General features: G+C 51.3%; 10 protein-coding genes across 10 annotated transcripts; 6 read left to right on the top strand and 4 right to left on the bottom strand.

Moving 5' to 3' along the window:
- Positions 1-652: 652 nt before the first annotated feature.
- Z518_02542 (uncharacterized protein) lies at positions 653-3,582 on the bottom strand (the record flags this gene model as incomplete). The annotated part of the gene is made up of 2 exons (XM_013419570.1): positions 653-1,006; positions 1,063-3,582. The coding sequence occupies 2 exons, from the start codon at positions 3,580-3,582 to the stop codon at positions 653-655; spliced, it is 2,874 nt and encodes a 957-aa protein (XP_013275024.1).
- Positions 3,583-5,323: 1,741 nt separating this feature from the next.
- Positions 5,324-6,058, bottom strand: Z518_02541 (uncharacterized protein; the record flags this gene model as incomplete). Its single annotated transcript, XM_013419569.1, has 1 exon — positions 5,324-6,058. The coding sequence occupies one exon, from the start codon at positions 6,056-6,058 to the stop codon at positions 5,324-5,326; it is 735 nt and encodes a 244-aa protein (XP_013275023.1).
- A 371-nt stretch (positions 6,059-6,429) lies between these two features.
- Z518_02540 (uncharacterized protein) lies at positions 6,430-6,954 on the top strand (the record flags this gene model as incomplete). The annotated part of the gene is made up of 1 exon (XM_013419568.1): positions 6,430-6,954. One exon carries the CDS (start codon positions 6,430-6,432, stop codon positions 6,952-6,954), a length of 525 nt encoding a protein of 174 aa, XP_013275022.1.
- A 739-nt stretch (positions 6,955-7,693) lies between these two features.
- Positions 7,694-10,387, top strand: Z518_02539 (uncharacterized protein; the record flags this gene model as incomplete). Its single annotated transcript, XM_013419567.1, has 1 exon — positions 7,694-10,387. The coding sequence occupies one exon, from the start codon at positions 7,694-7,696 to the stop codon at positions 10,385-10,387; it is 2,694 nt and encodes an 897-aa protein (XP_013275021.1).
- Positions 10,388-11,153: 766 nt separating this feature from the next.
- Positions 11,154-13,608, top strand: Z518_02538 (uncharacterized protein; the record flags this gene model as incomplete). Its single annotated transcript, XM_013419566.1, has 5 exons — positions 11,154-11,193; positions 11,248-11,262; positions 11,386-11,538; positions 11,773-12,377; positions 12,430-13,608. The coding sequence occupies 5 exons, from the start codon at positions 11,154-11,156 to the stop codon at positions 13,606-13,608; spliced, it is 1,992 nt and encodes a 663-aa protein (XP_013275020.1).
- Positions 13,609-14,165: 557 nt separating this feature from the next.
- On the top strand, positions 14,166-14,965 carry Z518_02537 (uncharacterized protein; the record flags this gene model as incomplete). Its single annotated transcript, XM_013419565.1, has 2 exons — positions 14,166-14,613; positions 14,679-14,965. The coding sequence occupies 2 exons, from the start codon at positions 14,166-14,168 to the stop codon at positions 14,963-14,965; spliced, it is 735 nt and encodes a 244-aa protein (XP_013275019.1).
- An 813-nt stretch (positions 14,966-15,778) lies between these two features.
- On the bottom strand, positions 15,779-17,194 carry Z518_02536 (uncharacterized protein; the record flags this gene model as incomplete). The annotated part of the gene is made up of 1 exon (XM_013419564.1): positions 15,779-17,194. One exon carries the CDS (start codon positions 17,192-17,194, stop codon positions 15,779-15,781), a length of 1,416 nt encoding a protein of 471 aa, XP_013275018.1.
- Positions 17,195-22,042: 4,848 nt separating this feature from the next.
- Positions 22,043-22,834, top strand: Z518_02535 (uncharacterized protein; the record flags this gene model as incomplete). The annotated part of the gene is made up of 2 exons (XM_013419563.1): positions 22,043-22,148; positions 22,209-22,834. 2 exons carry the CDS (start codon positions 22,043-22,045, stop codon positions 22,832-22,834), a joined length of 732 nt encoding a protein of 243 aa, XP_013275017.1.
- A 518-nt stretch (positions 22,835-23,352) lies between these two features.
- On the top strand, positions 23,353-24,495 carry Z518_02534 (uncharacterized protein; the record flags this gene model as incomplete). The annotated part of the gene is made up of 1 exon (XM_013419562.1): positions 23,353-24,495. The coding sequence occupies one exon, from the start codon at positions 23,353-23,355 to the stop codon at positions 24,493-24,495; it is 1,143 nt and encodes a 380-aa protein (XP_013275016.1).
- A 1,110-nt stretch (positions 24,496-25,605) lies between these two features.
- Z518_02533 (uncharacterized protein) lies at positions 25,606-26,554 on the bottom strand (the record flags this gene model as incomplete). The annotated part of the gene is made up of 2 exons (XM_013419561.1): positions 25,606-26,007; positions 26,156-26,554. The coding sequence occupies 2 exons, from the start codon at positions 26,552-26,554 to the stop codon at positions 25,606-25,608; spliced, it is 801 nt and encodes a 266-aa protein (XP_013275015.1).
- Positions 26,555-27,038: the final 484 nt, after the last annotated feature.

Here is a 27,038-nt window from a genome sequence, read left to right as displayed (position 1 = left end):
GTGTTTGTGTGCCACTGTCAGTGGAGGTGTGAGCTTTTGGTGTGGAAACGACTGATCCATGAGCTTGAGAAGGCCAACCGGACTACGATGGCATGGGCGACCCCGAGAAACTGATGGCTGTGTACTGTCAAAGTACCAAAGTAACGATGGAGACTGAGCCCGAAATGAGAACCTTGACTTGTCTGGCGTCTGACGATGCACGAGACTGCCTGGGAAAAAAAGCTTTTGGCTCGCAAGGCTGTCTCTCACGGAGCGGCGAGGCTGAAGCACATCATCTGTCGCCGGCCGTATTTTGCCTATACCAAGACAGACATCAAAACAATCAGAATTCAGTGGAATCTCATTCACGAATTTCAATTCGCGCCAGCCTTGAAATTTCTTCCTTTCCAGTTTCAAAGAGGGGTATCTATCCAACGTCCATAGCACCTGTCTCACACAATTCCAACTCCAATATGCGGCGGTTCAATCCCGTCACGCTTGCTGCTCTCGCCAAAATAAAGAAGTCGGTTGATTTGAAATGTCGTTTCGACTCTTCCACATTGTCCCAAACCAGTAGACCGAAAGTTCATCACGGTCATCACCTCTCTGTCGTCGTCACATCGCAGGTATCATTCCAGATTACATGGTGTGCAAATAGCATCGTAACCTCACCTCACTTCACTAGCTTGGTCCCGGAACTGACAACCACAAACTCCACGTCTCGACCGGCTGATCGCCAACGTTCGGTGCCCCCCGACACCAACCAGGGTTGAAGATTTTTACATTGGCTCACATCGAATAACTTGAGTTTTTGACATCCTTCAACCACGCTTTGCACCCCGAGACCGGTTACACGAACGCATCCACGAACTGCCAGTTCTCTCAAGGAGGTTAAGTGGAGACCGATCGATCTTAGACTGGGATCCGATACTGCACTGCCACAGAAGGAAAGATTGAGGTGCGTCAGGTTTGGACAACCAAGAGCCAGAACTTCGGTCGCGGTGTCGGACAAAGCGCAACAGAAGGACTGTTCGGCCCAGTCAGCCTTATCACTTGTCATCAAACAAAAAGATATGAGCTCACCAGATCAAGTTGTCTTAAACCACTGCCGGCTCCATTCACCAGCCACACAATACTTTGATCGCTGAGATAGGTGCAGTCAGCCAAACATAGCTTCCTCAATCTTTCAAATTTGACATTCCCCCAAAATTGAAATCCGGCATCTGTGATTGTCGTACATCGAGTCAAATCCATGGATTCGATTCTTCCCTTGGCATAAGTTGCAATGTGCGCCATTGTTCGATCGGTAATATGTTTGCAATAGCTCAAGGTGATGGAAGACAGATCCGGGCATCCAATCACCGTACCGGGGGCAGGCTGCGACGCAGGATTGTTCAGCTTGGTGTTGAGTACAGGGCGCTGAGCACCGGTCTTGTTGCGTTGGGTGGTTGCTGGAGGTTGTGCGGTGACGACCCAACCCACTATCCTCGCCAGCAATGTATCACTGACTTTACGACAATTGCTCAGATCGATCTCCTTTAGTCCACGGGCCTTGTTTGCCATCTCCAGTATGGTGGGAGCCGTAACATCCCAAACACTCTTCATACGCCAGGTTTCAACATGAGCGCCACAGGTTTTGACTAAAGCGGCAAAACCTTCGTCGGTGACGTGAAAACAATTGCTGATATCTATTAACCGAGGTCTCTCGCCAACGAAAGGGCAGATGCGATTGATTAAGACGTCGTCTGTGACTTTCCGGTTGTATCGTGATAGGTCGAGATGATGTAATAAATTCGGGGCCGTGTGGAGAACATTCTGCCAATGAACTGATACTCCTTGGGAGCGCATCAAGTCGTGCAGGTCGAGGTGCTCCAGAATCAGTGGTAACACTTTCTCCGGAATGATTCCCCGATTGAGACCGCGGCTGGACCGTGGTCGAGGCTTCGGTCGTCCTCCCGGAGAAAATGGGTCAGAGAATGGAAATCCAGAGCCTTTATGCTCAGAGGAAGGCGATGGTGTCCCTGATGCCGAACTTCTTGGAGATGGACTGCCGGCTGTGACAGGAGATGCTCTGGGAGAACGTCGTTTCTGTTCTTTGGGCGGTTCGTCCGCAGGCGGCAGCGCAAATGATCCTCTTCTCGACCGAGATCTCACCTTTTCAAGACCTTCACTCAGAAATGGATCGGGATCTGAAGGTTCTAGAGTAACCGGCTCGTCCGTCTGAACAGGCTGGATGGAGCTGCTGATCTCGGCCTCGGTGAAAGTGACTCGGGGCCCCTGCGTGGCTTTCTGGAGAGTTTTCTCCGTGTCCTCTATCGCCAGTTGATTGATGTTAGGCTCCGTGTCTGCGTCATTCATCACCACGTCGTTATCCAAAGCCGTTCGTAATCTCTCTTTCGCCGTATCTTCAATCTGCTGTAATATGTTGGGAGGACACCGATGCCAAAAATCTGCCAACACGTTCTCGGAGATCATCAGGCATTCGACTTGCGTGACCGATCGGACCGTGGCCGTCCGGCGATCGGCCAGAGATAAACTCACCACCTCTCCGAAGTACTGTCCTGGTTTGAGACGAGCCTTGACTCGTGGTGTCCTTGGTACCCCATTGGGTGAACGGGACTTGTGAAGTTTGGGACTGGAGACATTCTTCTCATCCAAAACTTCCACCTCGCCGCGAACAATGAAATAAACGTCTCGTCCTCGGGTATCTTGCTTGATAATATCGGTGAATGGCGCAAAACTCCTCGGCTGGGCACTGAGACCGAGAAAATGGAGGATCTCCGGCGGCAAAGAAGCAAACAATGGCAGTTCCTTCAAGGTGGCTCGGATGTTGACAAGACCATGTCCCAACGCACTGGCTGTTGATACTTCATTCGTTCCCGGACTGGGAGATTTGCGCCTCTTGCTTGAACTGGTCACGTCGTGATCGCGATCATCCATGTACACATCTTCTCCGAATGCAGCTCTGGCCCGTTTCGACCCTCTTCTCTCGTGGACTGGAAGATCTTCGGTCCCGAGCAAGACTTGTCGTTTCTTCTTCTCCAGCTGTGTCAATCTTTCCAGTGCCTCTTCTCGGATTGCTCGTTCCACGTCCGGATAATTGGGTAACATCTTTTTCAAATCCTCCTTTTTCAGGACAAATACCATACACCTTGTCCGGGCAACCACGGTAGCAGTACGTGGGCGTTCCATCAGAATTCCAATCTCGCCAAAGAAAGCCCCGGGCTTCAATTCAGCATAGGTACTCTCACCGTCGCGTGAGGTGACAGCCACAGCGCCTCGGACAAGCCAGTACATTGCTTTGGCGTCTTCCCCTTCGGTGATAATATAGTCATTTGTATTATGCAGTTGAGGTTTGAGGAGGAGGCCAATGTCGGCAAGGAAACTATCGGGGGTGGATTGAAAGAGAGGAAAGGAGCGAATTCGGTCGATCAAATCCAAAGGCATTCCCTGAATTTGAGAGGTTGCCAAAGGAGATTGTCTGACAGGTCGCGACGGGTTGACCTTGGAGTCAAAGCTGCGGACGAGGGACACCTCTGCGGAAGGAGGGGAGGCCGTCCGCCCGTGATAGGGAGAAAGTGCCCGTCCATGATGTCGACGCATGTTTTCGGAGGAAGATCGTGTGTGAGCGCGTGTTCACACAAGATGAACGACTGCTCGTGGTGTGGTGCCCCTCATCCCATTTTCTCGGGCATGGTGCGAGGGCATTCAACGCTGGCTCAGGAACACAATCGTCTGTGGCTATCGGAGTACAGAATCGGCCTGGCGGGAGCAAAGTGACAGCGCGGCACCACTGCGAACTTTTGTGTCTTCCTAGCTTAGTAACACCGTGTAGCAGATGGGACGAGCTACTTCTACTGGGACCGAGTAGGTGTGGTCAGTAAGTCAAGTTAAAGGATGTCGGAGAGTGCAGATGCAGATCTCGCAGGGGAAAGTCGGGAACAAAGCGTCGCAAGGGTTGGATATTGCTGAATTGTCAAAAGGGAAAGCGCGACCGGAGGTTGATAGTTAATTTTTGGACTGAAGACGGAAAAGATGGATGGTGAAGAAAAAGTGTCATGGGCGTGCTGCATCCGACGAGATCAGGTGTAGGAAGCGAGGAGGCGAGTAAAGGAACGGAACATTGGCAGCCACAACAAGCACAGCGAAGCAAAGCAAACCAGGAGAGAACATCAATCCAGCCAACGCCAGCAAGCGACTTTCAGGACAGGCGGGGAAGACGGTAACCACCATGTTAAAAAGTCCACAAAAAATGCAAAGCAAGCTGTTGGAGATTCCCCCCGGCTGTAAAGGAATTTCTCGAACGTGTACCAAGAATGCTAAGGGAGCCTAGGATGAACGAGGGAGAAGGGATTGGATAAGGCTGGGGAGCCCATTGCCTCATGAATGGACGGAACATCAACCACCAGAGCTAGCATCCAGCACTCCGCTCCTGTTTGGGATTGAGATTGGGGGATGCTATCCTTGTTCCTATCTTTTGTTCAAATCCAGCATCATGCTACGTACATCTTGTTTTCGTTGCGAAATTACTTCGATATGAAGCGAAACTGGTAGGATACTGGGATGGCGCACGAGCCTGGCGAGCCCATCGCCAACTTCGGCGGTGGCCAGGGTTCGCAAAAAAAGCTTCGAGCCAGAGGGGTATTTTCCAAAGTTCCCATGGCCTAGGGTCAGCATTAGAGGAGGGATAGCGAGAGCTTTTTGTTCGTCAGCAAGACCAAAACGCCCTGTGCTGCACGGTCAAAAAGCTCTGCAACCGCGACTTGTCTTGATAAGCGATCCAACCGTTTGGCTCAAGAGCTCAAGCCTCCTAGGGGTCGTTCGGAGACTAGAAGTCGCCTAGAAGACAGTTAGACGGGTCGCCTGATGATGCCCTAGCCCTGACAACTCAGGGTAATTGGAAAGAGTGAGATTTCCTCATCAAGAGTCAAGTCCTCGGATGGTTGTAGCTTTCACATTTGGGCTTTTGGAGCCTTTCCCCCCCCCCTTTCTTCTGTTATCTTCTCATATTCGACGCCACCGCCATGATATAGAGGCAAATCGACATCCACTCTCTCTGTTTGCTTAGAGATGGACCAGCAGCTCTCAATCTCGGGCCGAACCATGGTCTATCAGCGTTCCGAACTCAGAGGCTCGTCCTCCCTGGTCCAACATTTTCCCCCATCGGCCAAGATAAAATGGTGTACCTTGAGTGCCGTTAGAAAGGATGCTGTGTAATGCGTAGCGGTGCAGTTCGCTCACCCGTATCTCGTTCTTGTTGCATCCGACCCCGTGGGCAAGACTCATGCCCGCAGGCAGTCAATAGACACCTGCATTGCAATTAAAAGAGTGCCGGAAGCGTGTTCTAGCCCATGCTTTCGCCGTCACTTTGCGAGAAAGTCTTTTTCTTCAGCCACGCAATATAAGCCGGGGGCTTCCCTCGAATTGTGGCGGTTAGATCTTGTATCAAGCCGTACATGACAGAGAATTTCAGCGCAACCTTTGCCGTCCGGGCCGCAGCAAAATGATCCAGTCCTCGTTTCCAGCTGTAGAAACCTGCCAGGCTCATTCCTGCAATGACTGTACTTCCAGCATCTCTTTGCCCAGTCACGATATCATCATCCCCTCGAGCCAACAGCCGGGCTCTGGACAGATCAACCATCTCTTCAGTGACCATGAATAGGGTTGCCCACCCCAAGCAAATGGATCCGAATCTGCATCCTTCTTTTATCCCTCCAAGCATGGCATGGTAATTTTTCGATTTTTGATATAAAAACCACCCTGTCTGCGTGGTCGGTAAGCGATGAGCATTTTCGGCGCGATAGCGATATGCTCCTTTCTGTGACCCTTGGGAAGCTCCCAAGGTGAAGCCACAAGCAAATGATGCGAGCATCAAGGTAGGTGCACGAAGAATAAAGGGGATCGAGAGTCGTTCATTTGGCCATCCTGTAAACGTGACCGCCCTCTCCTCGGTCGGCGGTTGCAATGTTTCTTGCGCAGACTGTGTTGTGGGAGGTTCAGTGTGGGAATCACTTTGCAGTATCGGTGGTACAGGGCCCTCATCCGTTTGGTTGACTTGCGAGGAATTGAAGGGCCACATCCTGAGATGCGTTCTGTGTCGTTCGTTCAATCGCTCATCCCCTTTCCTACCCACAACGTTCAACCCCAAGGACCTCGTACCGTCCAAGGAGAGAATATTAGACAAGAACCATGGTACCTTGTGTCTCTCGATAAGAGGATAAGCAAGATAGAAAGATTACGATAGAAGTGTCCAACTCCGAGAGAACAGTGTCACTAAGGAAGCGTTAGGGAGGTCGATTTGCGGGGCCGCGGTGCAAAATTTTACCCTGGCACTGACCGTATGGCCATCAGTCTACCAGCTCTGTACCCCGGTCTTGATTTATCGTCTACGTGCGCGGGAGAACTAACCTTCTGTGACACAGAAGCAACAATTATAAAAATTCACCGAAGATGTCGGCAAATCACGATGATGAGCTGAGTGCATTGCCCACACGTGAAATGATCACACTACTGTTCAAGTGCCACAAGTCCACCACCGTTCTATCAGTCCTGCCTACCAAGCCATTCTCCGAGATCAAAGCCCTCTTAGTCGCTGCCCTACAATCACGAAATATCAAGACACTACCAAATTCCACCATCCCACTACCAGATGATCCTGACGATTTCGAATTCGGCGTTCTAGTGGACAAGAAAGACTCAAGCAAGGGTTGGATATCAATTGAGATCAAAGAGCAGGAACTTGCTGGCCCCAAGCGCACCAAAAGGAAAGTAGGAGGTCCAAAGAACGTTCTTAACGAGAATCCAGAGACTGCTGGCTTGACGGATGGCACCTGGGTGGCCTACAGAATCAAACCTCTGCAGAAGGCACCTCGGGAAGAAGATGAAGGTCCAGAAGAAGGTACCCCAGATGTTGAGATTGATGAAGATCCCGGTTGGGACGTGGTCCTCCCAAGTTTTGACGATGAGGCCGAATGAAAATCGATGGGACCACATCCCACCACCGCCAAACGATTAGAAACGAGCTAGAGGTTCCAAACCCAGGGTTGAAATGGTGATGAACGACTGATTTTTGGTTTTTGAAGTGCACGTAATATGTATGCCTGTCTTGCTCTTAGCGAGATATCAATGGCCGAAAAATTGTCTCTGCTGGACTCGTTCGGAGCCCGGTGCCCGGAGCGGGTCGATGAGGATACCAGATGATGGAGACGGAACGACGAAAAGGCGCCGTGATTTGGGGTGTGCTATATCTGGGAACACCCCCCACAGGAAAAGATGCGACGGGATAGCTTTCTGCTGACCCTTGGAAGTTGATTTGACACTGCTCGAGTGGCAACTTCCTGGGGCCACTCAACCAGGGTGAAGGAGCATCAATCGACATATTAGTTTCATCTGCTCTAGGTACGGAGGGATTGTCGGGCAAGCTAAGCTGTGCGGCTGGACAACAAAGCCCCCCTGTGACCCCGGCCTGTCCATGGGATGCGCAGCTTTAGAGAGAGCCAAACACGGAAACAGAGACCAAGCTATTTAAATAATTCTAGCCTGGCCTGGGCAAATGTCTCGCTGCTGTTCAGGGCTTGGTATCAGCCGCGTTGAGCTGACGCCCTTTTTTCGCCCTGTCCTTCAAGTCTCCCCTCTGTGTTGAATTCCATCTTCCCCGTCCGAGACAACATCTGTAGCATCTACTATCTCATCTTCCACGGCGAGTGCGTATTCAATGCGGCCGTTCAAGTCAAACAAGTCGCAGGCCTCCATTGAAGATCGATTGACGAGCTCGCGCGACGGGAGTCCTACGCAGCCAGAACACCAGCACCCCAGCGGCGTCTACGGTGGAGCTCAATTTGATCTCGCCCATCCAGACCGCTACACTCAAGAACAGCCACCGGCCCTGAGTGATAATCAATATCAAGTCCAAGATCGTCCGGCCCATACCCAGCCTCATCCTGCTCCGCCGTTGTCCCGCATTCAAAGCGGTCGCACCCCTTCTGTCGGCGAAGTGTATGGCGCACAACGACCCAGTGTGAATATTGTTCCCCTGCCGTCACAACAACCATCTGTCGTTCCCGAAGGTCCCGCGCCGATTCCTGGCCAGACCTCCTTTGGCGCATCGAGACAAGTCCGAACCGATCGTGACAAAGACCATAAGCGGTCCAAGCTGAGCTTCATCACCGGGTTCATCAAGGACAAGGCGAAAGACGAGGACAAGGAGAGAGAGAAAGAGAAGGAAAACGCTCCCGCTGAGCGTAAAGGTCTTGGTCGATCGAGCTCTGTACACCTTCTGAGGAAATCTCATCCGTCTGATCCGACGGCGCGAGAGTCATACTCCACACAAACCTCCCCGGTGTACCAGACACGACATTCGGTATATTATCCTTCCCCGGAGATTTCGGTCCCAACTCAGCCATCCGACCAATCTCACCACGAACAATATCAGAGAACTCCAGGCCAATTCGACTCACCGCAAAGCCAATCCACCCATCAAACGGTTGACTACACGGAAGACGCCCCTCACTTCAATCCAGAACAGGAGCAATATCAGGCCTACCACCAAACCGAGCCCGCTAATACCTCGGAGCAATATCTACCTTATCAAGGACCGTCTTCTCGACCAAGCAACGTAGAATCCGATCCGTATCAACACCTTCGACCACCTTCACAAGCCTCTCTGGGGCCTCCGTCTCCCATAGCCAACCCTCCTCACCCTCCAGCTCTTCAAGAATCTCGTCCCTCCACGGCTGCCACCAACAGGTATTCGGCTCAGTCGGCCACTCAGGGTCAACAGCCGCCGCACCTGGTCATGGCAAGAGGCGAGCCACCCAACGGAAGCCTTCGCCAACAGATTTCACAGCGAGAACCCCGGACCGAAGAACACAACCAGTATCCCAGCCAACAGGACCCGAGAGTCAGAATGTCGCAGCAAGCTTCTGAGCAAGGACGGAACACACCTCCCCCCAGAAGCCGAGAGGATATCAGCCAGCTGGATTATCATCAGCTCCTGCAACGTCATGAAGAATTGCAAGCCAAGTATTCTAAAGTCAAGCGGTACTATTTTGAAAGAGAGGCCCAAGTCACTCAGCTGCAGAACACCGTGGCCAACCAACGTCTGTCGATGTCCAAGACGTCCCTAGATGATGCTCAATACACGGCGAGGTTTGAGCGACTGAGTCAGGCCATCAACAACCTTTCTTTCAACATCCGGAAGAATTGGCGGGCGGTCCCACCATGGCTCCGCCATGTGTGCAATCAGGACGCTCATACGGTTGGCACGAAAGAGATGACGGCTGTCGGCCGAGCATGCATCACCCGTTGGTTGTTTGAGAGTATATTCGAACGCACATTCCACCCCGGCATTGATCCGGGACTCTCGGCACAATTGAAGAATGTTGAGAGAAATCTTCGACGGGGAGGACAAGCCGGCATGCTGTTGACCGATGAGCAGCGCGATGATCTGATCACCAAAATCACCACCTGGCGACTGACGACGATCGAGGGACTTCAAGACGTCCTCGCCTCGCACCAAGCTGAGCAATATACCGAGAACCTCAACAAAATGTTCACCCACCAACTCACCGAGTCCCTCAAAGCGAACCTGACAGACCCGCCGCCTCCTGGCCTGAGTGATGGGGTCGGTATGATTGTGGTACAAGCTATTGGCATTGCGTCCAATCTTCCCCTCGAGTCTCGCGACATCTGTATCGAGTATTTTATGCCGGGCACACCCGTAAACGAGACGTATATGAAAATTGAGCCACAAATGACCCCATTGACCAACCCGGGGCCGGACGAACGTTTACTCGCGATGCAGGCAGCTCAGGCCCAAGCGCAAGCACAACAGGCCATGCAAGAAGCTCCAGAAGGTGACGAAATGAGCACGGCCAGCACAGAGGATGGCCCACGCGACCGCGATGTGGAGGCGGAAATCCGCGAAGCTGCCGGGAAAGCCGCTTCACAAACGACACAACCATCTGGCGCGGGAGGGCAGCACGGCCGGTCCGAGGGACTGAGCAACCAGGGGTCGGTCAAGGGATCAAACGATAAGCAGTCGAAGAAGTCGAGCTTCTTGGGCGGTCTCGTCGGCAAGAAGCCTCCTCCAGCATCCCGTTCCGAAAACCGGGTTGGAGGAGAAGGCGGAGCGAATACGTCGCCGGGCAATAACGGCGACGACCAACGTGGCAACGTTAGGGAGAGTATGGCAGTGGATCCGTCGCAATTGATTCCTCCTCCTGGCGCCAATGAGGGTCGAATCCGGTTTGCGGCGTTCCTGGCTGTCGAAGTGAGAGGCAAGGGTCCTGGTGCGAATGCGGCGGCATCATCCGGGGGTGGCTCTGGGAAGGAACCCGGATCTGCCGCAGGAGGGGTACGGGAGAACTCTGTCAATGTGCTGTTCAAGGCGCCGGTTTATGAGTATTAATTAGACTGCTCGTTCAGCGAGGAGAGCCAATTGGTACAGAGACTATTTGGGTAGCACTAGATTTGCGTTGGAGAGCGTGATGGTGATGGATTCGAAATGCTGGACATTTAACTGATTGGGCCATGTTGATGGATGGATGACGGGGGACGACTAGGACCTTTTCTTTCATATTGTTTCACGGACGAAAAAAAGAAACAGAAGGGATAGGCATGAGATGTGAATTGAGAATCTCTCGACCAGGAATGGATAAGTAGGTTGATCTAAATCTGTCAAGGGAATAGATACTTTAATCTCAATGGTCCGTCGTATTTGATATAAGGATCTTGGGGGGTTCAATACCGTGTCGGCAAATGGCTCTACCAAAAGGGCCCCCCCCCCCGCAATTCAATTGCCGAAGTGAGCGGCTTCAATACCATCGCCTCGTCTCCTCCCTCCCCCTGCGCCCCGCCACTAACAAGGAATCGAGCAACAGTTTTTGCACTTTTTATCCCAATCTATCAATCGTGGGGCTGAAGGCGAAAATCCTTCTTCTCTCTGGACTGTCTGACCTTTTCTCCAATGCCTATTCGCTGCTCGACCGCTCAATGTGAGAAAGCTGCCAACACGAAAACCATTTCCATAAACCTCATTTCAACTTTCCTTCCGGGGTCAAGAATGGCAATTACTCCGCCTGTAAACACCCACTCTTCTTGACCACATGGCTTTCGAATCCTGATGCCTTTGTCCTCTGTCTGCTGTCCTACCCACGACCATTCATCGAGTCCCTATGCCCTCCAAAGTTGAAGATCCCTGCCAGGAATGTCGGGGTACGTCCAATCCACTACAGCCAGCTCATTACTGACTGAAGGCCCGAGGTACAGAACGCCATCTGAAATGTAAGCTCAACCCAAATGATATTCTTTCCTGTTTCTGGCTCTCCACCGGCACACCAGCTCACCAGCTCACTCAGCCTTACCTATGTTTGGACCCGATCCTCGACCAAAAGCTGACCTTTACAGGCGACGATAATCATCCCAAGTGCAAGCAGTGTGAGCGCCTGGGAGAAAAGTGTCGGAGGGGGAAGGGCAAGCTCAAGTTTCGTCATGGTTCCAGCGCCCGATATGATGCGACGTTCTCCAAAGACCAAACATGGCTTGAGCAAACTAAGAATGGTATGTGGAACCCGAGCGACGAGACCGAGTGACGAGATGGCTTGAAGAAGAAAAATGCATTGATCAGAGAGACACACGTCAGCGGCGTCGACGTTGGTCTCTTATATTTCTGCGACGTATCATTCTACCCTTTTTCATGGCTATCGATGCTGCGTACCCGTTCCACCCAACCTCCAGCGAAGTCCTGCAGTCTCACAGCCTCTCAACTCGCATACTGACAGCGCTTTCTGACAGCTAAATTCCAATTTGTCGACCAGGGGCCCGAATTAGAAAACTATTATTCCCAAGATGACCTTGCGGTGAACAATACCAAATTCCATGCTCAGGACCAGAAGCAGGAAGGTTTTACCGTTCCATACAGGCGAATCGAACCCTCTGCTGATGCAGATTTGTCCCCTCCTGTCCGCAGCGCACCGCCCCCGGAGCCTCCATCTTTCTTATCACCTTCGGGCACGAATCATGAGACCGTCCTTGTTCATTCTCCCATAAAGAGGAGGAAGACCGCTGATTCAATCCACCCAAGCTATCCTTCCAACACCGAACCATGGCCCCAAGGAGCATACGACCCCATTCGTTCTCAATATCGGGTCTATGATCCTCCCAAAGGTTTTACTTCTTTCAGTCCCGACGGATTTACGGCGATGCCAGAACAGCACTACGTCCCTAAAGTGGTGGAAGCGGAATATCGTCGCTTGGCGGATTCTGCCGCTGCCGCGATTCCCCCAGAGTCTCTCCTCTCACCCGCTATCTGGAAAGAAGAATTCTATTGGCCGAACAAGTTCACCACGACACAATGTGCTTGTCTGATGCGGTACTATATAGAACACCTGGCGCCCTGGGTCAGCAGTGTCCTCTATCCCGAGAGCTGAATGGGAGCTGACCGAGTAGTAGTTTGACGTGGGAGATCCAGCAAGGCATTTTACCCTGGTGGTCCCCCAACGCGCAAGAAGATGCCCTCCGCTATTGAACGCCATATTTACTGCCGCCGCCAGACATCTCGCCTCTCTTGCCCGGTATAGAACAACGGATGGAGTGATTAGTTACCAAAATGTCCTTCTGCCGAAGCTCACCGCGGACACCGCCGTCAAATACCACAACGCTTGCATTGCATACCTCATCAAGTTGTCTAGCGATCCCGAACACGTCAGAGACGAAAACTTATTGGCCGCTGCCGTGATATTGAGATACTACGAAGAGATCGACACGTCGCTGAAAGGTGAAGACAGTGAGACCTTTCTTCACACCTTTCAGATTTTCGTCAAGGCTCAAACGAACCCCTATTCGTCTCTTCTGGCAGATGGCAAAAGCCAAGAATACCAGAGACCCGAATCGATGCTCGGCGTGCTTGACAATGCACTGGCATACGGGAAGAGTTTCCAACACGCAGCATTTCGCATAGCTTTACGTCAAGAGACCACGATTGCGTTCTTGAAGCAAAGACCGGTGCGTCTCCCACTGGAAACCTGGTCCATGCTGCAAGGATTCGAGGACGCCGAAGATTTTATCTGGTCTGACCGACATCTCTACCACTGCGCCAACGTGTTGCAATACTGCTTTGGCGGGATACCAATGCTTCGCAAATCACAAATTGACAGGTGGACGGAACTCAAGAGTTTTGAAGCTCAGTGGGATGAATGCAAACCCTTGTCGTTTGCCCCAATCCACTATCAAGAGCCCGACCGTGCCAAAGGGGAGTGTCTACCTCATATCTGGTACATGGCAGACGTCCACGTGACAGGCTTGTTGTCCTTGGATCTCGCCAAAATTCTTTTGACCGTGTACAATCCGAATATTCCCCGGATTGGCCCAGGTGTCCACGCCATTCAAAGACGAGTTACTCGAGAAGTCCACGACATTGTGATTCGACTATGCGGGACTGCAATGTCGAATCCCTCTTCACAACCGGCTATGATCCAAGCTTATATGGCCATTGCCATCTGTGGAGAGGATTTTACCGACCCAGTTGAACAGCGAGCATTATTGGAAATCTTGGACCGGTTAGAAAATGACCTTGGCTGGCCGACGGGCAAGACGGCAACGGACCTGAAAAGGGGATGGGGTTGGACTTGATAACAGGTATGGGTAGGATCGACTAGATTTTCGGGGGGATATTTTCTGTTCGGTGTGCATAAACTTGGGGGATTTCACGACATGCCATAAAAGCACAACACGTAGGACATGGGAGTGACACAGGACACAGGACCTAGTTTAGGCCTGGTTAACATACTTGCCCAGGTAGGGTACATGGAAGGGGGAGAGGATACCTGAATACGAGGAGGTACTCTCCCATATTAAATCCTGACACTGGTACCTTTCCCCGTGCGGGGTTGTTTCGGAAAAGTACAAAATGGCGTCATCTCAGAGATTCCGTCATCCGACATGGGGCCTCTGCTCTCCATCTTGATGAATTACTAATTCTACAAGAACAGCAATGGAATCCCTTTGGCGCAATAATTTGATTTCTGCATCCATTCCTGTTATTTCTGCCTTATCTGACTCAATCCCCCTCCATTGATTTTATTACTTCTATTCCTCCTAATTCCAATTGTTGTATCAACTGAGTTTGTAACAAAATCGCTCCGGACTCTTCGAAGCCTTTCCCAACGACCGTACCGTCATCATCAAACATGGCCAACAGCCTCTACATCGCCGACACTCCTCCCGAGGTCTCCTCAGCCAAAGGCCTACATCTAATCACCCAAAACACGCCCAACGGCCAGGCCACGCAAATCATGCTCGAAGAACTCGCCGACACCTATGGCACCACCTGGACGACGACTCTCATCAACATCTCCACCAACGAGCAGAAGAAAGAATGGTTCCTCCGCCTCAACCCCAACGGCCGCATCCCGACACTCATCGACAATACGCAATCTCCTCCGTTCCCTGTTATTGAGACATCCGCCCAATTGCTATACTTGGCGAAATTTGTGGATAAGAACGATACATTCGGGTTCAAGAATGAGCTGGAACGCAATGAGGCGTTGCAGTGGATGTTCTTCTGGCATGGTGGTGGGGCCCCGTATCAGGGCCAGGTCAATCATTTCACGAGGGCCGCGCCGGAGAAGATTCCTTGTGAGTAGCCATAAACTCCAACGTCATTGGGCATGCACAGGGAAACACCTACTGATGGGATCCAGATGCTATAAACCGGTACAAAAATGAAACATTGCGTGTCTACGGCGTACTTGAGATCAGACTGTCAGGCCAATTCACGGGCGTCCCGCGCGATTATCTAGCGGGGGAAGGAAAAGGCAAATACAGCGTGGCGGACATCAAAACCTGGCCGTGGGTGAAAGGTTGGGAACGCAGCGGGTTCACGGCCGAAGAAATGAAGCCGTTCCCTCATTTGCTTAAGTGGATCGATCGGATCGCTGCTCGACCGGCCGTTCAGAGGGGTATTGGCGATAAATATGTCATGAAGTAAGTCTGTCTGTCTGCCATGCCATTGCGCCAGCCTTGTCCAATTGCGAAAGAAAACCTCGAAGAAGAGAACAGAGTGGTTGATGAAAGGTGAGACGAATCCAGGGGAAGGGAGTGAGTGGAGCGATGAAAGTGTATGGATGCTCTGGTCTAGAGTGCCTCGTGCTTGTTCCGAAGCGTCGAAAACAGCAGGATAAAAGATAAAAAACGAATTGTGTCGAGTTGAATTTCAAGTTCGATTTGAGGATCCCTTGAATTGTCAAAATTCTTCAGCCTTCTCCACCCGCACCCCCCTTTTTTAACTCCCTTTCAGAATCCCCCAGACAAAGATGGAGCGTCCACGTTATAAATCAATCGACTGACCCGTGCGAATGACTTCTCAGATCGAGAATATCTCCTTTCCCCCGCTCTTCGGTTAAAATGTAGTATATTCGGGCAGTGTCTATTCCAGCGAACGCAGTCTTTGATCTTCCATACATTTTCAGCATACCTTTCACATTCAAGAAGGGTGAAACCAAACCTTTCACTTGTATTGCCTGAATTTCACAAAATCGCAAATATAATTGCTAATCAAAGACATATGTCTCCCAAAGCCTAGTCCAACGAGCGCTCTCCTGCCCGCAGTCGGCGTACACCCAATAGAAGAAACCGATCTGTCTCTGAAGCATATCCGGGATCAGAGAATGAAGACCGGTCACTCGAGGAGCCTATTCTCCCACTACAAACTAGGTCCACGTACACCCTTTCTCTACACTCATTCCGCATGATTGTGGTACCAGCACACAGTTCTTCCAGTGCTTGATCATTGATGTTTTTGTCATCGCCCTCCTAAATCGGGATCTCGCTGGTAATTTTCCAAGAGGGCCACAATGGCCCAATGACATTCCTTCCGGGCGATTCGGATTGGCCCCTTGCAGACATCTGAGAATGACTCGCCGCCCTTGAGTTGATAGTTATCTAGCAGGAGTTTGACCATATCGAAACGCCCATTCCTAGCCGCACTATCAAGGGCTCGTGTCCCTCTGCACGACGCGGGTGCTGCAATATCCGCTCCGGCGGCTATGAGCATTTGGGCTATCCTGACATATCCGAGTACTGCAGCTACTTGGACGGCCGTGACGCCGCCATAATGTGAAGCAGCACCATTGACATCTGCGCCATGCTGGAGCAAGAAGTCGACCATCTCTAGGTCCCCTATGAATACGGCTGCTTGAAGGGCTGTTAGCCCATCACGTGCCGGCGGAGGGAAGTTGATGTCTGCCCCATTCTGTACAAGATATCGAACCAGCTCCATGACTCCTTTTCGACATGCTTTCTGCAGAATGGAATGGTCCTCTCCTACCCATCCTGCGTTGATGTCCGCTCCTCGATCAACAAGTGCTTGTACAAGGACCCCACATTGGGTGTCCGGGATGATGAGGTCGACGTATTCTAGAGCCTTTGTAAGTATAGATCGGTCAATGAAATCGCTGTGCTTCAGGAGGAAAAGCATTGCTTTTTCCTGATGATGCACCGCCGCTTCCAGCAGCGCCAACTCTCCAAGCGTCCTTCCTGATCTCGACAAAGCATTGATGTCAATTCCGAGATCAAGTAGGAGTTGAATAAATTCAAGGGAACCTTTCCTTGACGCGACCAGGAGCGGCATGTTGAAAGCATCACCGTCTTCCCAGTCGGCGTAGGCCACACTTGCACTTGCTTCGATCAAGCGCCAGAAGAGCGGAATGGAGTTTGAAAGAATGGCAGTGGATAAGGCGGAGTACCCTCCGTCAGAAGCTTGCCCATTTATGTCTGCCCCCAAAACCAGGAGAGTCTCAACCATATCTTCATTTTGGCAAAGTACTGCCGCTTGCAGGGCAGTCATTCCGCCTTTTTCAGCTACTCGGGCGTTAACATCTGCACCGAGCTCCAGTAAAAACAGTGTAGCCGCGGTCTTATTTTTTATAACCGCGTATTGCAAGGCAGTTTTACCTCTCCGACCAACAGCAGGACTGTTGATGTCTGCGCCCGCTTCGATCAATATGGACATGATCTGAACATTTCCATTGCCCGACGCAGCTTGCAAAGAGTTCAATTGCAACCCATTTTTGGGAGCATCATGCACATCTGCCCCGTATTCCAAGAGTAGCTTTACTTCTTCCAAATGACCTTTCCATGCAGCCAGAACTAGTGCCGGTGTTCCGCGACAGTTCCGTGGACCATCTCGATAATGTCGATATCGACACGATCCACGCATCGGATCCAGTCTGAGGACCACTCAGAGAAGCTCTATTGATCACACTCGGCATACTGTAGTTTATGAATTAGATCCGATGAAACACCACCGCCATCGGATCCAATCCGTGGACCATGTGGCCGAGTAGGGCTGGGGACAGTGTATGGCGCCGGCCTCGATATCTGGACGGTGCTTAGATCGGATCTCATGATATACCACCGCCATCGGATCCAATCCGTGTGCCATATGGCCTATAAACACTGTCGGGAGGTGTTAGTCTGTACAGTACATTTTGTTATTCTGTACACTCTTTTCGCAACATTGAATCGCCAAAATCTCAACAGCGAGTGCTCTGAGAATATTGTAACTCGTAATATAGCTGCTATGTAGCCTTTAAAATTGGATCAACCAAAAAACTTCGAGTTTTTCTATGTCGTTGTAAGGTAAAGTGAGAGGTGGGGGAAAGTTACGTTTCGTACGCTAAAGGGTACGACGTACAACTTTCAAAAGGGTGGATCACTACGCCAGAATGGCATTTATTTTACTACCGGGAAATGTCTCCGGGCATATCGGATCGTACTCGGCTCCTGCCTGTTATGGTTTAGTAGTGCCAAGGTACAAAGAAATTGTATGAGATTCCCACACAAAATTTTGTATCATTGACAACGACTTATACCTCGCTGTCGATCACCTCGCTGTCGCTTGTTTTGTATAGACATTCCTGGCGTTGATAACCCCGCTTAGTAAGCAAAAAGTCCTCTGTCATGCCGTCTAATTGGCGCGCGCCATCGGGGTGTCCCGAGCACTTGCGCCACCCTCTTGAGAGGCATTTCAACACCCTTCCTGCCGAGTATTTGCTTGCTCCTGTTAACAAACACGTGGACAACTCGCTCAACAAGGTATCGAGGAAGAGTCACCAAATTCTCAGTTATCAACAATCAGTGTGGCGCCGACGAGGTCAATCCCGTCTACGATGGCGAATCCCATACAAAATACAGTAAGAGGCCCATCTACTCGAGCACTAACAACCCCTTCACCTCAAACTACGCCTCCTCAGCGACCAACAACTCAAACTTTGCCGATTCGAGCACGTACTCCTACAACAAAAGAGCGGCCGAGCCGCGGATGCACACGCCATCACCTAAGTTATTTGAGTCTCCTCCTGAGCCGGTCGACGATCTCCCCGCTTTCCACAGCACCGCCAAAATTAGGTAGGGAGAAGAGAAAGAGGGTTCATATGTAGCACCCACGATGTACAACATGGAATGCTGTGACAAAGCTAGATGTCACGTGAAGGTAATCGCAACCCGGGGTTGCGATTAGCAATATCAGCATCTCGACCTACTATGCCGCGAATGGGAGGTCCCAGCCATCGTACGGTGGCAGGAAGACGTAGACGACAGAAGGGGGTGGGCAAATGGGCCAAGAGATAGAAGGATTGAAGGTATAAGAAGAGCCTTCGAACCCTTAGATAGACAGACAGGTTTCAGTACATTGCCATTCCATACCCTACCTTGTGTACTCGCGGCTATTTGTGATTCCTCTCCTTAGACCCTCGTGACAAGCCCTTACCTTTCGTTGGTATCGTTGTTACATCACACTACAAGATATCGAGAAGCGAGGGAGCAAAACTTGATTGCGGAGTCATAGGAAGCCCGCAAGGCCGGCAAGGCCTAAGAGTTTTGGGGGAGTGGACAAATTCGTGTGGAAACCCGTCAGGATTTATCAATACTAAGGATGTCTATACAAAAGAAGCGGCAGCGGGATCAGATATCTATGTACTGATGGCCCCACACAAATTCATGCCAAGTTTTCTACCCCACAGTTGAAAACGATGTCATACCAAGACGATATCGAAAACGATGCCCGGAGACATTCCCCTGTCATAAAGGGATGGCGCCGGAGACTTTGATTAGGATCGACGAATCGTCCCGAGCCTAGTCGAAAATGGAGTCGATTGTTGCTACTATACAGTTGTTCCCGAAACCGCCCTCCCTTTTGCAGACACATTGCAACTTTCTCCAAAACGAGCGAAGGGTATAAGTGGGTCACGCCTTCCCACATTAGTATGACAAAACAAGGGGTCGTGGATGCCTCACTGCGTTCGATATTTCACGTGATTGAACCATTGGACTTGGCAATTCTTGGTGGCGCACAAGTGCCCCACAACATGATTGGCCATCCCGCAATCCGGAAAATATATAATCCGACAATTACATAGTCCTCTGCTCTGATTGGCTGACCCCATCGGATCCAGTCCATGGCACACTCAGGAATGGGTAGAATGCCGACTTTGTCTGCCAGACCCCCGATCGGATCCAGTCCATGGGTCATATGTAGACGATGTTGATCACCATGTCCCATGCCGTACGATATCCCCCATCGGATCCAGTCCGTGGACCATATTGTCAAACTTCTCGTACAACTTAAGTTGAAGGAGTGCTCTGGCTCTTCCAATGAGTGCAGGATAGAGCCCATCTATATATCTATCTAACGAGTGTACGTCACCATTGCTGCCTGTTAACGGCGATACAGCCTATTGAGCGAGTGTTGCAAAACATCCTAGTCTGTCATAAATGATTGGCTAGCATTTTGTTCAATACTGCTGTTCAACTCAATCGTTCTCTGCATCTACTAGCATCGCAGAGACAGCGTCGGTAATAGTATCTCAATCCATTCCGTCCACTCGCTGAAGAATTTTGTTCGGGAATCGAGATCCGCTAGTTGATAACGCTGGGACTCCCTTTCCATCTCTAGCTTGATAACGTCGCCACTGCGTTCTGGCGTTGAGATATTCGAGGTGGCGAGTGGCGATGTAGCCGATCGTCTAGGTATCATAACCCATCGAGAACTCAAGGGCTTAGCCACTGTTTTAGGATATAATCCCGTCGCCTTCCACCCAGACCGAACGTTTTCCTCCCGGAAACCGATTTCTCTAGCTTTCGCATAAAATTCGAGAAAGTTAGCCTTTCCAATCTTCGTAGTATCTGTTAGAGCTGTATGCTCGCCAAGAATCCTTCGATAGGCCGTCTTAACCGGTACCGCATTGGGGTTCTCTTGCGAGGAGCCAATGACAAGCCCGTTAATTCCCTGGCCCCCCATGATGCCGCCCTCGTCGGCGTTGTACCTTCGTCGAGGGGGAATCCAGCTCACGGTCTCGTACAAGTTGAACAAGTGCCTAATATTGTCCGGAGTGGCCGCATTTATACGTTCCCAGTCAATCCGGCAGCCTAACTTTCTCTTGATAGCCGGGTGGCGCCTCACGAAGTGACTTGACCACTTCCTCCCTAGGGACTTGTGGTCACCTTTCCGCTGAAGTACGTCGCTAGCGACTGCTCGTACTTGCGCGTGCGTTGGCGCGTAACCGAGAGCCTCCTGCTGGAGAATTCAGAGCTCGAGATGGCTTTCTTGAACGGCCGTAAGCCGTGCTCGTCGTCGTGAGCATACCGGTGAGGTTGGTCACCATTAAGGCGGCCACGTAGAGTGTTACGTGGGACCCCATGTCGAGTGGTAGCGGTGGCCAAGGTGACCCCATTTTTGAGGTCTGCGAGTGCGTCCTGAACGTCGCTTTCGGTATAGGCATCCATTCAAAGGCAACGAAAAAGATGCAAAAGGAAGTATTTCAATCGAGGAAGAATTAAATTTTTGAGAATTGATATTCGGTTGTGATGCGCGTGGCCGGGGAGCGCGTTTGTGGGGGTGTCGGAAAGGAGAGTGCCCGATTTAACGAACGAGCCTCGATGTCGACATGGTCCACGGATTGGATCCGATGAGTCGTGGTATTTCATCGGATCCAGTCCGCGGACCACCTCAAACAAGCCCTTACTGATCACACTCGAGATGGTTCGTGGCGGAGCGTTAACGAACTGTCGACACGATCCATGAATCCGACCCCATGATATACCACCGCCATCGGATCCAATCGGTGGACCATGTGGCCAGGTAGGCCCGGGGACAGTGTATGGCGCTGACCTCGATGTCTAGATGGTCCTTGTGTCAGATCCCATGATATACTGTCGAACAGTATATGGCAACATGTTCAGCTGTGATACTGGAATACTCAGCTGGACAAGGATCTCACCTATGAGCCGAACGCGGAGACGCCCAAGGACTGTGCCAATCATTCCTAATATATATGTGCGAGGTAAGACTTCAGTTTGATAGAAATCAGAGCATTTTAACAACAATCAATGTACGACCAGTGATTGTTTGACATCTTCAATCCCCTAGAATAATCCACGGCTACTCGCAAAGATATTGGCGGGATGGCGATGTCTAGACGGGAATCTTCTCTTTAGGGCGTACGTTAAAGACCGTCTCTAATGCCTCCAGCGTTTATAAAAGAACTCTTGATACGCGTATGAGGCTCGGAATCTCCCCAGAGCAACCCTCGTCGGATCCGTATGCCGTGGCGGCCTCTCCCCCACCCCCCCGATTACCGGGGAGGAGTCCTACTCCGGCGTCGACCTGTGCCGGAACGAGGACTTGCCTCTGTAGGAGCAACGTACCACGAACGTAGAAAGATTAGTAGAGGACTTCCTGGACGACAACCTTTAGGTGAATTGTCGAGTACGATACTATTGAGGGGTCGATTTTGCGAAGTGGGAGATTGATGTTGCTGGGGACGAGAGGTCAAGGAAGTTATGGACAAGCATCACATGACGAGGGTAGGAGTGGGGTGTCAGAAATAAGCCTTGTCAGGTATTAGCTTGACGGTTGGCCGCATCTCCGACTACATTTTGATCACCTTGAAATTCGCGCTTGAAAATGATGATTTCCTTCACCTGTGATGAGATTGGTCCCGTCAGAATATAACATTCTCTCAGCGATAACTGCGACATCGGGGTATCTCTACATTGATCGGTCAAGATGGAGCCTTCTAAACCCCAGGAAAACAAGGTAGATTCGTGGTATGGAGTGCTGGACCCGCGAAAAAGAAAACAGATTCAGGATCGACTAGCTCAAAGAGCAAGACGTGTGTCTCTCGTCTGAACATGCGGCCCATCCTGGTCTACGTGGCTGACGGTTCTTCCAGGGAAGCGACTTTCAGAAGCTGGCAAGTTCTCTGGACAGTCTCGACGCGGGTCGGGCGAGAAATTCTCGACTCTCCCGAACAATGCCATCATGGGGGGAAATGTCATCGCTGATCCTTCTGGTATGATCGTGGCAAATGCCAACACGCCGTTCCCCGTCGCCTGCTCGTCATCTGGCTCGAGTTCTGAGACGAACGCTTCTGGGACCCTTGTGCTGTCGTCCGCGCCGTCATTGAATCCACCCCCCCCATGTGACCATCGATACCTGCCTGATCTAAAAATGACTGCCATTGAGGCTCTGTGGGTTAACGGCTCCATTTTGGGCATACCCTGCAGCGATGCCGGCTTCGACAAATCCTCTCCTCAGCCTTCTACAATACCGCATACTCTCTGTCCAACCCCGCTCCAACTCGCGGTACCTCACTACATCTGGATTGATCGATGGCCCTTCCCAAGGATGCGAGACAATATGATTATTCTGAGTAGTGTGATTGATGCCAAAGAACTCTTTTACGACTTCTTCACAATGCAATCATTCATTGTCAAAAAGGAGGAGGATCCCTGGAATCCTGAAGCGTGGGAGATCAGCCATGAATTCAATACGAAATGGGGATACCTGTTTTATTGATTCCTGTCAGCCTCGATGAAAGATTTGTCGCAACTGATCGATACAGCCATCGACCGCTCGGACTGTCCCAGATCGTAAAAGACGGTTCGGACCAGAAAGCAGAGCACGTGCGCCACCTCGCACTCACCCTTGGTTTGGGGATTCCATCAGCGACTGCGAGATTGCTGAGGAGGAATGTGCATTGAAAATAGGCACGAACCTGAGGGCCGTTCGGACTTGAACAAGGGTAGTCACTGTTCACAAAAATGTAGATTTATTTGAATGCTAGTGGAAGCAGCCATCTACTATTTACGCACCTGTGTAACACACCGGGCTTCTTTGGGTGAAGCTTATTAAACAACGTTTATTCAATTTCAGGTTGCCATCGAGTTTGCCGGGCCCTAGTGTGGGGCAGCCTGACGATGGGGACGTGGAACTCTCCCAACTCCATCTGAACCTTTTTGGTGTGACCAATCTTCCTCTTAACACAACGACCTTGTCTATTCCCCTCCAGATACTTCTCACGACTGCTAGTCATTATGGACTTCAAGTCTCTCATGTCCGCGCAAATCGCCAAATCCAAACCTCAGCCCTCCAAGTCTGCAGCACCATCAAGGTCACCCAACTCCAACTCTGCATCAACGAATAAATACCTCCGCCGCGCCGACCTCGAAGCCGCCCGCGAAGCTGCCTACGCCGCAGAACGAGCCAAGCTCGAAGCCGAGCGAGAAGAACGCGCAGCAAAGAAGCGGAAGTTGGCGGAAGAAGAGGCCGAGCGGAACGCCATACGGGAGGAGAAGAAGCGACGACTGGCCGAGGAATCCAGGCGACGGCGTGAAGAGGAAGAGCGAGAAGAAGAACGCAAGCGGCGTAAGAGATTAGGCTTGCCGGAATTACCACCTGAAACCAAAGCCCTTGAAGGTGGTGAGGCCACATCTACTTCCACTACACGGCCAGAGACAAAAGACATTCCGGACGAAGAGCTGCGGAGGAAACTGCGGGCACTGGAGGAACCGGCCTCGCTATTCGACGAAGACCACGCCGCACGATTACAACGCTACTATACACTCACCGACAATGCACTCACTTCGAAACCGAAACTCGGTGACGGACCGATCCCGACGACCCTCGAGCCCGTGCCGGAGAAGGACATGCTCCTCCCCGCCACGATGCCAGCGAAAGACACACCGGAATACTCTTTCCTGTACCGCCAGCTAGCGTCGTATTTCACCCTACTCCTACGGGAATGGTCTATTGCACTTTCACAGCGCGATCATGACGTCAAAGCCTCCTCGTCCGGCAAAGCAGCATATAATTCCTACCTCGTCGTGCTGAAGGACCTGACACCACTTTTCCGACATCTGGAGCGGGGCGACCTGGATACGGACCTGTTGGAGCCCATCTGCCAGATCGTGCGAGCTGCGCAGCGACGCCGCTACGTCGAGGCCAACGACGGGTACCTGACGCTGTCAATTGGGAAAGCAGCGTGGCCCATCGGTGTCACCATGGTCGGTATCCACGAGCGCTCGGCGCGCGAGAAACTGCATGAGACCAGTTCGGGGAAGCAGGCGCATATCATGTCCGATGAGGTGACGCGAAAGTACCTGCAGAGCATCAAGCGGTGTTTGAGCTTTGCGCAGACGAGGTGGCCGCCAGAGGATCTGGGTCAGTTGATGGGATGAGCCTGGTAGTGGGAGGGAAATGTTAGATCGGGGTGGACCCCGCGAATTATAGGATAGATGTTCATAACTGCTCCATGCTTGTCATTCTTCCCTATTCTCCAAGCGACACTTTGTCTCATCAGTTTACCATTGGCGGCAAAGGTCAGTGGCAGAAAGCAGGAGTGAAACCACGAATGAGGATGAACAGAAAGCCATGGAAGGGGGAGAGTACTTCCCAAACAAAGATTGTTTATAAATCCCTATTGAACACTCACACATCCACCAAAATTACCCACGTCTGTCTCATCCGGTCGAAACCATTCAGAATTCATGGAATTTGCTCACTTTAGCATAGCATCGTCAATTGACGCAAAAGATCCGTCGGTCTAGAATATCTAATTTCGATTCCTCATGAAAATCCCACGCGAATTTTTCCATGCCTTGGCCAAATCCGGGGGTGTATCTAGTTAACACAATCATTACAGAAATCAGCTAGCCTACAACGTCATGCCAGCTCTTCCTTCCCAGGAACAACTCGCTCAATAACGTTCATTCAGAGGGACAATTCATTCGTGGAAGAGAAAAACTGAGATATCCGCCCTGTCAACGTCCGGTTTGTGTGGTAGAAAATATCCTCCTCGTGTGTCAAATTTTGCTCGGGGTCTCGACTCGTGCCTCGGTCACCTCGTCACCTCATGTCGTGTGCATATCACCCACTCATCCTCCTCGGTCATCGAGACTCTGATCTCGGCTAAATTGGGCCTCTCTTGGCAGGTGACTGATCTTACTGCTCTCCAGCTCCCGTCTTTCCGAGTCGAGACTGGCAGTCGACGATCGAGGGGCCGTTTTTGATCATATGACGCTGAAGGCAGACAGAGAAGGCGGTTTGTTTGTTCGTCGCAGTAAGAAGTCAGTCATCAACTCTTCGAGTGAAGTATTCTGGAAGGATGAGTCAAGTTACACCCGCAGCTAGCCGACGCGACTGTCACATTGGTTGAATCGTTTTGCTGACTCACTTGAGGGCGTCAGCCCCGTATCTTGGCAGAGTGCTCAGCCGAGTCGAGACGGAGAAATGGCCCCGCCGGTGTTGCCACACGTGACTTTCACATGTGGAGTGCCCGAAGTTCCCGTTCAGAAAGTGCTCCAAGCCCATTCTTTGGGAACGCTGTTCGCAACCTGTTCCACGGCTTTGCCTCCACGAATCCCGCCTGAGATCATCCTGCGATGACCTGTTGGTCCTGCCAACGGAGTTGGAGGCCCGCTTTCATTGCTGTCGTCTCTGCTATTCTGGCTGTTCTTGCGACGAATGGATCTGGCGGTGTCCCAACGTTGATATTGACGATGGCAGGTTTCGCAAGCCTTGGAAGGAACACCATCGGGATGGAACCGGGCATATTGGTCCAAGGGAATGGTGAATGTCGTGTGCATCGAGCAAAAGATATGTCCACAATGACGACAATGATGCTTGCGAACAAAGAGATTGAATGTCGAGCGACATTGGGGCGAGTCACAAGTCGGTGAAGCTTCATCCGGCTAAAGCGGAACATAGGTTAGCTTTCATCTGGCACATGTCTCCGGCACGACCGTGGAAGTGACAACGACGCAGGTAGTGGAGCCAAGAATGGGGGTTGTAGAGATTTTGAATTGGATCGACTTCTGCATGAAGAAACCGTAGACATACCTTCCAATGATCCTTTGTTGGAGGACCAGTGACTTCCCCTAAGTCTTCCTCTTGGATCCATTCCGGATCAAATGCTCCGAGGTCCAAATGCTGCCGAGCGTCTGGACGCGCTGTTTGACCTTCACTATCTTGCAAACTGTCCAACGATCCATGTAAACTCTTGGGAGGGGTCGTAGGAGAGGGGTGGCAAAAGTGTTCGGTAGGTCGTAGAACGGCAGGGACGTAAAGCGGAGACTTCAATGGGCGGAGCTGCTTGTAGGGGTTCGGAGCATGTTGTTGCAGGTAATCTTGCATTCGGGGTGAGATGGGTGAAGTCGAACTAGCTGGAGAGGGTTGTTGATTGGGAAAGGTCTGGCTGTCGGGAATCGTATAAGTTTGTGTCGAATAGTTGGTTGCCATTTGAGATGACCCGAAGCGGAGATTTTGGTATCGAAAATGCTGAATCACGGAGGATTCAAACCACCGAGACTCAGCTACCAGTCAATGTATTGAGAAGAAACGGATTTGCGTCGCCAGACTTAACACGGCGCGGGGGGTTGGGACGTGGGAGAATTGCAGCCAGAGAGAGCTCGAGGGAGAAGTTAGATTTCGGATCACCAAAGCACCGCCACGGCCACGTTTTTGGTGTCGACAATGATCTCAGAGGCGCAGGAGGAGGGCTTTGATAGGACTTGCAATGCCGGAAAATAAAAAGGAAACCAAATTGGCTGGACTTGAGGTGTCAAAGGCGTGGGAGGTGGGGGGGTTGTCCGAGTTGACAGTACGAGGGGGGAGCTTCTGGTGATAAAAGAAGGACAGAGGGTGTCAAAGTCCAAGAGGAGGAATTGGCGCAGATCGACTCGGGTTGCCGTCTATGAAGGAACTATACACACCAGAGATAAAT

This window comes from Rhinocladiella mackenziei, assembly GCF_000835555.1.
Source record: "Rhinocladiella mackenziei CBS 650.93 unplaced genomic scaffold supercont1.2, whole genome shotgun sequence".
Classification (NCBI taxonomy): domain Eukaryota; kingdom Fungi; phylum Ascomycota; class Eurotiomycetes; order Chaetothyriales; family Herpotrichiellaceae; genus Rhinocladiella; species Rhinocladiella mackenziei.
Note: the sequence above shows the minus strand (reverse complement) of the source record. Positions and strands in the feature narration are given on the sequence as shown.